The 10,746-nt window shown below is 43.6% G+C and overlaps 1 protein-coding gene across 1 annotated transcript; it reads left to right on the plus strand.

Moving 5' to 3' along the window:
* The first annotated feature begins 1,074 nt into the window (after positions 1 to 1,074).
* On the plus strand, positions 1,075 to 8,824 carry PGRMC1 (progesterone receptor membrane component 1). The gene is made up of 3 exons (XM_028522636.2): positions 1,075 to 1,561; positions 4,897 to 5,052; positions 7,612 to 8,824. Exons 1-3 carry the CDS (start codon positions 1,237 to 1,239, stop codon positions 7,713 to 7,715), a joined length of 585 nt encoding a protein of 194 aa, XP_028378437.2. The 5' UTR covers positions 1,075 to 1,236; the 3' UTR covers positions 7,716 to 8,824.
* Positions 8,825 to 10,746: the final 1,922 nt, after the last annotated feature.

Raw genomic sequence — 10,746 nt, forward strand, 5'->3', positions numbered from 1 at the left:
GTGGGCATGGCTTGGTTTTAATTATTTCCCCCAATCCTTTCTTCCGTTCCCCTCCCCCTGCCACCATAAAGAAGGAGGCCAGATTAAGACTCTAAAGGGTATAGACAGCCTGCATAAGGCCTGCTCCCGTGCAGACAGTTAGGCACATCAAAGGCCGGGTGAAATACCTAGAAAAAGGAACCAAACCTCCTGCCTTGGGCTGGGCTTCAGTACAGGGTTATTGTGACTGCCAAAGGCAGCTCGACAGAATTCAAACAGAAGAACTCGGCCAAAGAAAGTTTGCTCATTATTCTAAGCACCTCCCCCTAAAAAAAAAAAAAAAAAAAAAAAAAAGAGCAACAACGGAACGTTGCTTGCTGATGCGTTGGGACTGAGAAAACCGGTGATTGTAAACTGAGAATGAGCCCAGTGTAAATTGGGCTACCGGGTCAGTTTCCCCAGATATTACGAGAATTGTCAAATGGGGACTTATGCGTGACTTCACCTATCCTGGAGGTATCCGCCCCACTGCACAGGGGGGAAAATTTGAGAAAGGTTGTCAAAGAGGGCAAATGGGGGTTCCCAATGTGAGAATGGGTAGGATGGGTCTTAAAGGTGGATAAAGAAGCTCGAAGAGTAAGTTTTCTGTGTGTTGTGAGTGCTTCGTGGTCCTGGGGGATGGCGAAGGGGGGACGGAATGGGGCTTTAGAATGGGAGACAGGGGAGAATCTTAAAGCAAGAGAAATGGAGTCGGTGTTTGGCGCGCATCAGGTGGCGGAGGGGGGCCTCAGACAGAGCCCAGCGGAGTCAAACCTCTGCGAGGGGGTCGGTGTGTCTGGAGCAAGCGGGTGCGCGGGAGGACTGCGCAGCGTCTTGGTTGAGCCGGAGGATGCGTGAGGATGACGCCAGGAAGGGCTGGGGCCTCGCAGGTGAAACTGAGTGGGCTCAGCTCTCTCAGCCGCAGGGAAGGCGGGATTCGGGTGGAGGAGGGGAGCCTCGACCCGAAGGAAGGTGGGAGGCCTGAGCAAGGCGGGGACGGATTCGGCCCCGCAGTGCGCATCCGCAGCTTCGGGAGAGACGAGGCTGGGAGACTCCGCCTATTTCAGCCCCGCCTTCTCCCCTCCTGACTCCACCTCCTCTCCTGATTAGTCCCAGTTCGCCTAGCGGAGCGCGCCACTAGCTCGCACGGAGAGGGAGGAGAAAGCAGCAAGTTCCGGAGTCTTCCCAAATCCGGCCCAATCCTTGCTTTCAGTGATCATGGCTGCCGAGGATGTGGTGGCGACGGGCGCCGACCCAAGCGAGTTGGAGGGCGGGCTGCTGAACGAGATTTTCACGTCGCCGCTCAACCTGCTGCTGCTCGGCCTCTGCATCTTCCTGCTCTACAAGATCGTGCGCGGGGATCAGCCGGCGGCCAGCAGCGACAGCGACGACGACGAGCCGCCCCCACTGCCCCGCCTTAAGCGGCGCGACTTCACCCCTGCTGAACTGCGGCGCTTCGACGGCATCCAGGACCCGCGCATACTCATGGCCATCAACGGCAAGGTGTTCGACGTGACGAAAGGCCGCAAGTTCTATGGGCCCGGTACGGCTTCTGGCCCCAGGGTCGCGGAAACAAAGATGGGGCCCCAGTACGAGGACGAGTCCGGGAGGACCACGGGGGGAGCGGGGGCGCTCTCGAGAGGGGAATGAAGACCGAGCCAGTGAGGGCAGGCAGGCAGAGAGCCATGCGGTGGTGGCTTTGCGGCTTCCCTGGCGGGCGGTGGACAAGGGGCGCTCTAGAAGGGCTGTGGGCCAGTGGGGATACAAATTCCTTGCCCTGTGATGGGGGTGTGTGTAGAGAGACTGATGTCTTAAGCCAGGGGGTGGGGGTAGGTGGGTGAGGTCGCAAGGCTGGAAAAGGAGTGTGAGGGACACACAGCAGAATGCAGTGTTAGGGGAGTTTCGAAGGTCTCGGGTTTGGGGATTTCTAAAAGGAGGGGGGTGGTGTTTAGGGCGGCATGGGGGGTTGCGGAAGGAGGGAGGCCTAGCCTGGGAGACGACGCTAAGGCCAATGACGCCAGGAGTAGCCCTGGTGGAATGTGAGGGTGTGGGAGAAGGAAAGGGAGATGGGATTAGCAGCAGGTATAAGCGTCGTGCGTGGGGGGGGGTGAGTGATGTGAGTGCGCCGTGTGTGCGTAGTCAGTGTATGTGGCTTGTCAGATGTGTGCGTGCCTGCGCATGCGGGTGCTTGGAGTATGGCATGTGTCAGGTATGTGTGTGGCATGTGTTTGGTGTGTGTGTGCGCGCGCGCGCACGCACACTATGTTTAGCAGATGGGGAAAAGCTGTAAGGTGAACAAGGGTGATTCCATTAGGGAGAAAGGAGCTGGTTGAGGGAGGAATAAAAGCTGAATGTGGTGGACAATGGGAATGTAGAAAAATGAAAAGGTAATACAGTATTTTAGTCTATAGTAGGAGAGAAAAGACAAGAAACCAAAAATATTGAAAATGGAGGGAGGGAGATGTGGGAGGATCCTGACAAACAAAGGGGATAGGGCTATGAAGGCTGCTGGGTGTGGAGATTCAGGAAAAGCCAACCAGAAGGGAAATGAGGGGTGGAAGACTGCTGAGCTGTTCAAAGGGGCAGGCTTGAAGGGGGCCTCTGAGATAAGGCTTTCCAAGCCGGGTTGGATCAGAATCACCTGATGCGCCTGAGGAAAATACAGATTTCCTGCCTAAGCACCATAACAACCAAAGACTCAAGGTGGGGAAGATCCCCAGGAATCTGCATTTAACATGCTTCTTGAGGCCAGTTCGAGATGCAGCCAGGTTTGGAAAGCCCTGCTAAATAGAATACATATTTGCAGTAGAGGAGGAAGAGATTTTAGCTCTTCCAATGTGGACTCCTCTAAAGCCATGGAGGTCAGCGAGTATGTACACACTGACCATGCTCTTTTCCCTGCTGCTCTGGAGAGAGGGAAGAGTATAGAAGGCAGCAATCTGGCCACCCCCACCCCCACTTTGTTTTACTCTCCCAATCCAATTAATCAAAATCAGATGTGTTACGATTCTTAAGAAACTCTCCCACTTAGCAGTTTTTCTTTGTGGATCATTTCTGCAGATGTGTAATTGTCAGAATAATTTGAAAATCACACCTATATTATTTGTCACTCAGGTGGCACACCAAGAGGCATTATCAATAAACAGTTATGTGAATACCTGTTATTACTGAGCTATACCATAAAGCAGTAAAAAACAAACAAACAAACACATGCATGTGAGGTGCCATCAAATAATTTTCAGCTTGCAAAGTCATTAAGGAATGTAGGCCTGTGCAAAAAGCACAAAACAGGCAACCTGGGTTCTGGTCCTGGATGGAGCATTGACCAGCTGTGTGGCCTGGTGCCAAACATTGTTCTCTCTGGTCCTTAGTTGTCCCTCTTTAAAATGATAAGGGTGGCCCCTGTGGGATCTCTCTTAGTCTATCCTGCACTGTCATCCTGTGAGCCCATGAATATGTGACATTGTGTGGAAAGGATACTTAATGTCACAAAGGATTCCTAAGAATTAAACATTCCAGTGCCTATTCTCTGCATGGCATTTATGTAGGTGTTGGGACTATGGCAGTGAACTCCCCGCCGCCCCCCCCCCCCCCCCCCCCCCCGCTTGTGGAGATTTGTGGAGCTTACATTACAATGAATATATATTCTGATGAATATTTTCCAAAGTCTTTTAATGTTCCCCTCACACTGTAAGTATTCTGTGACCATAATTTCTGAAATAGTGAGGTCCAAGCCAGTACATTTGGCCTATTTTCAAGCACTAAATGCTACCATTTCCACTAGGAAAACTGACTTTTTTATTTTTACTACTTTCTCTGGTGGAAGTAGCATATAATGATTAAAAACATTTTTAATCTTATTTGCCTTTAAAGTTGATCATAAATTTCATCATTTTGAAAATCCTAATGGATTGTAGTTTTAGCTGATGAGGCTATATTGAAATGACTCATACTTTGCATAGTGGTTACCAACGAACTTTAATGTCAGGGTTGCTACTCAATCAGCCTTTGGGGAAACACTGTTTAAAGTACACTGGATTCTTTTCATTTACTTGTGCAATATTTAAATGAGTCTGAACACCTACTTTATCTACAGAATGATTCACCTCTCTTAGGTAAAAGTTCAGCATAATATATATAATAGCATTCTAATGTTTTATAGAATTATTTTGTGGTATTGATTCAGCCTCTATTTCCCATGAAGGTTTTAGGATTTTCTTTGTTCTCTTCAAGCCCACCAAAAATAGTGACAGCTGGTCTCTGCTAGCTCTTTATTGACAGTGAAGATTATGTAACATGTGGATAGATTCTGAACCACTGATACTCATAAAAAATTTCTCCTGCAGATGTCAAATGTTAATATTTAATGTAGTCCCGCAACCAAAGATACTTTGGACAATTATAAGGAAGTGTTTGTTCTCACTTATGAAAATCTTAGTGTACACTATCTTAAGAAACCCTGATTTTCACTGGTGTGTAGCCTAGGTGCCTAGAGAAGAGCCAGACTTTGGGTACAGTCCCCTAAAGCTGAGTTCTGACCTGCGTACTCGGATTATCTGGGATCAGTCCCTACCAGCCCCCTTGCCAGGAGATAATCATTTATGGTTTTTTTATTAGCTATTTGAAAATCATAGGAATTGGATAATAATGTATACCATATTTTAATTTAGTTTAAAAGGTTAATGACAGGCCTTTTAGTCTCCACTACATAATGATTCAAAGTATCAATATCACTTACAGTAAAGATTCCAAAAGGAATTAGATATTGCAAAAGGGGGCTTTCTATGTTGATGGTAAGGAAGCCATTTTCTGTGTGTGAACCACAGAGAAATGAACTGTAATAAAGAATTGGTCTTTGGTTTTGTTTTGCTTTTAAAGAGGGACCCTATGGGGTCTTTGCTGGAAGAGATGCATCCAGGGGCCTCGCCACATTTTGCCTGGATAAGGAAGCTCTGAAGGACGAGTATGATGACCTTTCTGACCTCACTCCTGCCCAGCAGGAGACCCTGAATGACTGGGACTCTCAGTTCACTTGTAAGCACTTTTTTTTTTCTAAATTGTGCCTGGATCAAATTTCAACCAGTAATAGGATTCAGGGCAGTCCAATAGTTATTGCTAAACAGCCTGAAACTTGGGAGCATTTTGATAGGCTCCTGAATCTTAGATGGATCAAGTTCATGGCTTGAAGTAATTGCAGCAGTGCTGAGTCACTTGCCACGGTTGCATATCAACTTTTAGCCTCGTTCTCTATGGAAACTTGAGTTTCTGGTTTTTCCGTTTTTGAGAGGTTTGCATAGATTCCACACTAGGATTTGGTGGTTGGTATGAGGGGAGAAGAGAGCAGCCATCTTGACTACAGAAAGGGATTTTCATAAGTCCTCATTTGTAGAGCTTGCTGTTTAAAAGCAGCCCATTTCTGTTGAAGAATGGGAGACTTGTATTATACAAAACAGCTTCTCTTTTAATCTAGTCAAGCCTAACTATAGGCCACAGCTCTACAAATGATGCCTATAATGTGCACGGCAACAATGGTGTCTGCATTTTGAAAAAAAGAAAAGGATACACTTGTTTCCTGGCTTCTGCTAAGGGCTGCAGTCCTTTGGGAGAAGTAAGGTTGGAGGTTAAGTTCAAATTTTGAGCACTGAAACATTGGCTTTTATCAAGTCTAAGTATTTAATTATTCCGTTAGCAATATTTCATTGTTAAGAATTTGAAGAATAATCTTTCCCAGCTCTGAAGCAGTATATGAAGACTATGATCATTTATTTTCAGGAAGATTTTTTTTTTAATTTAAAATGTGGTTTTTCTATTTGCTGTTCCCTATAATCAGTTAAATATTACTGGCTTTTTTGGCTAAATCCAACCATTTTCTTTGAAACCAAAGCTGACTTCAGAGAGAGTTCTTGGTTAATAATTAGCCAGATGTGGCTCTACCTTTAGAGTTTGGTTCCCAAGCAGACTAAGTATAGCTTTTGATTCTAAAGGCAAGTCTTTTTACTTGGAAAACGTAATTCAGCTATCTAAAATAGTCCCTCATTTTTTGCATCCACAAGATGCCTTTGTAACAATAGATTCTTCTATATGAAACCAGTGAGCTGTCATTTACAACTTAGAAAGCTCTATGTTCTAGGGCTTCCTTTCATTGGTAGGGTAAAAAGTGTGGGTTTTCCCCTCTTGAATTAAGGCTAGCCCCTAATACTGTTGTGAAATTTCAGCTATACCTAGGGCTCTTATAGATTTCCCTTAAGGCAGGTTTCTCAAGTACCACCCAGCTTCTGTCTTGCACAGTCACAAGCACCCTAGGAACCTTTATAATATATTTAGATAGGGAAGTTCCAGTTGTTCCTGGTGATTATTTCACACAAAAGCAGATCTGGTTACCTGATTAGACAGGTTGGGTATTCCTTTAATTTCTTCCCATATTCAGAAAGAGGAGGCTCTGTCCTTTTGTCCTCTGACACTGAGATGATTAACCCTGCATTAGCTTGGCCACAGTGATACAGCCATTATGGTGGTGGTTTGCTGATTCCATTCATTCCCAAGTCTTGCATTCCAGTTTGTCCTTTTAAATCTGTTTTCTCCTCCATCTCCAGTGCTCTGCCTTCTTTACCACTACCTTTAACAGTGTATAGTTTTTAACTCGTGTTGGGGAAAATTTCTATCTACTATTGTCTCCATCTACTAGATTATCATTCATTCCCTCCACTGTCAGACAACTGTCTAGTAAGTGGTTGTTCCTACCCACTGCTTCGTTTCCTCTCTCTACCTCCTTGCTTCCAGCAGTATGATTTCTGTCCCCACAATGTGATTGAACTTTCTCTGAGATTTCCAGGGACCTGCTTCTTGCCATTACTACCTTCTCCAGTCCTTGTAATGTCATGTTCCCCTCCAGGGTCCCCATTTCAATCCATGGAATCTCCAGTTTTCACTTCATTAACTTATGTTTCCAGTTTTCCTTTAAATTATTTCATATTCTTCCTTTCCACTCCCACACTGACATGCCCCACTACTCCTGGCTCTTGTTCCTTCGAGTGCCTGCTGGCCTCCTGGTCTCTCCTTACTGTAATCTGCCCTCAACACCACACAGATACCATTGTTGCCAAAGCACTATTTTACTTGGTGATACCTTTGTCATAAACCTCCAGTGCCCTTTGCCACCTGTAGGATAAGTCCAAACTCCTCAGGCAGGCTTTCCACATCCTTCGTAATATTTTCCCACACTGCTTAGCCAACCTTACTCCTACTCCTGCTGACCTGGTCTCTTCACTGCATCCCAGATATGTTGATTCTCACTTGCATGCTTTTGTATATGGTGGTTTCATTTTTTGGAAATCCCTCCCCAAATCCTTCTGCACATTTTCTAAAGCATATTCTAACTAACTCATAATAAGCCTTCTAAACCCTTATGTAACACATTTGAACACTCATTGTCACACATCACTACCTGTTTCATATTTTTTCTGAATAAAACTCTTAGAAGCCCAACACATTGCTGAGTAGATTGTCAGCCTCTGATCAAAACTTTAATATGAACTGTGGTATTGATTTCCTATTAAGCCTGAAAATGACCATCTGTGTTTTCTTTACCTCCAGTCAAGTATCATCATGTGGGCAAACTGCTAAAGGAGGGGGAGGAGCCTACTGTGTACTCCGATGATGAAGAACCAAAAGATGAGAATACTCGGAAAAATGATTAAAGCATTCAGTGGAAGCATATCTATTTTTGTATTTTGCAGAACCATTTGTAACATTCCAGTCTGTCTTAAAATGTGGTGATTTCAATATTTAGAAAAGTTTTGAACTTGCTGTAAATTTTTTTTAATTAACATCACTAGTGATACTGATAAAGTTAACTTAGACTGCATGATGATTGTGTGTCATAAATCCAGAAAGTGAGCTACAGTGCTGTAATACAAATGTGAGTACTGTTTTCCTTCTCTCTGTAGTTACAGGCTGAATTTAAATTTGTTTTTCCTGAAAGACAGGTTAAGACTTGGGTACTTCTCCCAAACAGGTAGAAATGTAAAATTTGCAAAGTCCTGCAAGCACCAAGGACAAAGGATCAACTTTTAGCCATGGTTATTCAATTGAATTAAAGCAAATCTGCAGTGTCCCAAAGGCTTTGATGTTCATTAAAGAGAGCTGTCCAGGAAGAAAATGAAATCTCAAAGCTGGGTTTAGTTGTTTCTAGATGGCATTGTTGTCCTCCTTCAGACACTCGGACACCCTCACTAACAATTCTATACAGTGAGGATTAATACATGATTTGAACATTCAAAAGAAGCTTTGGGGAAAATCAGCTGGCCTGCCTAAAAACCCAAACACATGAAGATCATAGGACTATCTTCCCAATATCCATATTCATGGTGGGGCAATGGTTATTTTATGTGATTTGACATGAGGGGCATATAGAACAGGTATTTGCTCCCCTAAGAGACTGCACCCACCCCTGAATAATGAGGAAACAATACACATCACTAGCCAAGTGGTTTTTGAAGTAAAGTATATTCATAAGGTAACAGTTAACTCTTATGTTGTTGCAAAACTAGAGCCATTGCAAGAGTAGTAGTGGAGTGTCTAGGTCTTTGATACTGGTCTTATTAACAATAAACTTAGCTTAAGTAGACTGTACAGTTGTATGAATTTGTAAGTGTTGTGTGAACAACTAGTGAGGTTTCAAGCTTGTAATTGTAGTTGAATAGTATTTTCCTTGTATTTTCTTGTGAACCATGTTTAATGGTTTTACCTCAAATCAGAAAACAAAATGAAGTGCTTTGGTCAGTTAATAAAAGGGTTTTACCCAATATATTGTGGTGAGTTGGGTTTTTTTTTTAACAATCTCAGGAACCAGATTAAATAATTTAATTTTAGCTAAATTCTAAGAGTGTAGCTTTTGAGTAGATTTTTTTTTTTGGTATTCCAAAAGAAACAAGTAAATGGGGAAAACATCATAGAACTCTCCTACCACAAACTCTATACCAGCTGTTAGAAGTGGGGATTGAGCCCTGACTAGTGTGGCTAGGTTGGGTTGGGGGCATTGTCCTGTACAGCGAAGGGATGGTCATTGGTTCAATTCCTAGTCAATGCACATGCCGGAGTTGTGGGTTCAGTCCCCAGTGGGGGTGCATATGAGAGGCAGAGAGACCACAGATCCATTTTTTCTCACATTGATGTTTCTCCCTCCCTTACTCTCTAAAAATAAAATGGATTCAATTGAGGTTTTGTGACTTGTCAAATCCTGCCTCTTTAAATCAGAACTTTTTCTTTTTTTAATTTTATTTTAATCATTGTTCAAATACAGTTTTCTCCTTTTTACTCCCAATCCAGCCCCCCTCCCCACTTCCCTCCCATTACCACCCTCCCCCTAGTTTTTGACCATGTGTCCTTTAAGTTTGTTCCCGTGAACCCTTCCCAATGTCCCCTAAAAATCAGAACTTTTCTAAACTCAAACACAGACCTCCATTTAGGTCTATATGTAGCAACGGATATAAAGGAAATAATTTTATCACTGGCTGGGTGGCTCGTTTGGGGCACTCCCTACACACCAAAACATTGTGGGTTCAATTCCCTGTCAGGCACGTATGGGAGGCAACTAATATTTCTCATGTTGATGTTTCTGTATCTCTCTTCCTCTCAAATCAATGAGGATTTTAAAAACTTTTTAAAAGGATAATTTTACTGAAGGCATTGTTGCTAAGCACCAAGGCATAGTTTTGTTTTAATGCACCATCTGATCAGGAAGGTAGTCAGGAATCCTTAGAGTAGCAAAGTTAATTCACTTCATGTCAAAAGGGGGATATCAGATTTGCATATGCAGTCAGTTGTATAAACACAACCAATTACTCTGAATGTTAGTGCTTTGCCCTTTTAATGTTGGCAGTTTTATTCCAAGATATGTACTTCCTGAACCAAAGAGGGCTCACCGCTTTGCATGTTTTATGTTGTTAAACCATTATTATTACCTGGTTTTGTTTTTAAATGTGCTTTCCCCAACTAGGTTTCAGTCAACAAATAATCAAGTTGCCTATTATGTTCCAGACAACCTGTTATACCTCCATATGCTTTGGGGAAGGGGCAGGAAAGAAAAGAACTTGGGCCACATTTGCAACCTGAAATCTCTTTTAGATGTGAAGATTAGGCTACTCCTTTTACAAAGTTAAACAGGTTTGTCTGAGGTCAAGAGGAAAACATCCAGAGCCTGGTTAAAGCTTCAATCCCAAATAGCCTGATTTTCCTCCATTCAGAATTAAATGAACACCATTTGATCACATGTGAGGATATTACCATAAGGCAGGACTGGTCTAAAAACTTCACAAATCCAGCTCACTTACTCATAAGCCATTTTATGTCAAAGGCTCTATTCCAGATGAGGGAACCACCACAGGCCAGTGGGGAAAATGTCAGGTGAACATGTTTGCTCTCCCTGCTTTCGTCAAACTCGTGCAGAGACACTAGTTCTCAGTACCAGTGTCTCTGGGTCCTAAGCAGCATTCTTTAAGTGTTTTCAGTATCTATCCAAATCTGTAACTTCTCTGCATTATGTCACATGCACCTTACCTCGGAGGGCCAAACTTACGCAAATCTGAGATCCAACAAAAATCCATACAGCCTTTTCTGTCTCAGAAGGAGCTCTTTGAACCCAACAAGGACCCTTTCACCTCTCAAGTGCCTGGGTTGAACTCTAAATCATAGTCTGCCTTCCTTGTATAGATAATACTTAGAGGCAGT

This window comes from Phyllostomus discolor, chromosome X (genome assembly GCF_004126475.2).
Source record: "Phyllostomus discolor isolate MPI-MPIP mPhyDis1 chromosome X, mPhyDis1.pri.v3, whole genome shotgun sequence".
NCBI lineage: Eukaryota > Metazoa > Chordata > Mammalia > Chiroptera > Phyllostomidae > Phyllostomus > Phyllostomus discolor.

Bases quoted from the DNA above. Each gene is read 5' to 3' on its own strand.
- PGRMC1 (XM_028522636.2), top strand. From the start codon at position 1,237: ATGGCTGCCGAGGATGTGGTGGCGACGGGCGCCGACCCAAGCGAGTTG. The intron at 1,562-4,896 runs GTACGGCTTCTG...TTGCTTTTAAAG, and splicing joins CCGCAAGTTCTATGGGCCCG to AGGGACCCTATGGGGTCTTT. The intron at 5,053-7,611 runs GTAAGCACTTTT...CTTTACCTCCAG, and splicing joins CTGGGACTCTCAGTTCACTT to TCAAGTATCATCATGTGGGC.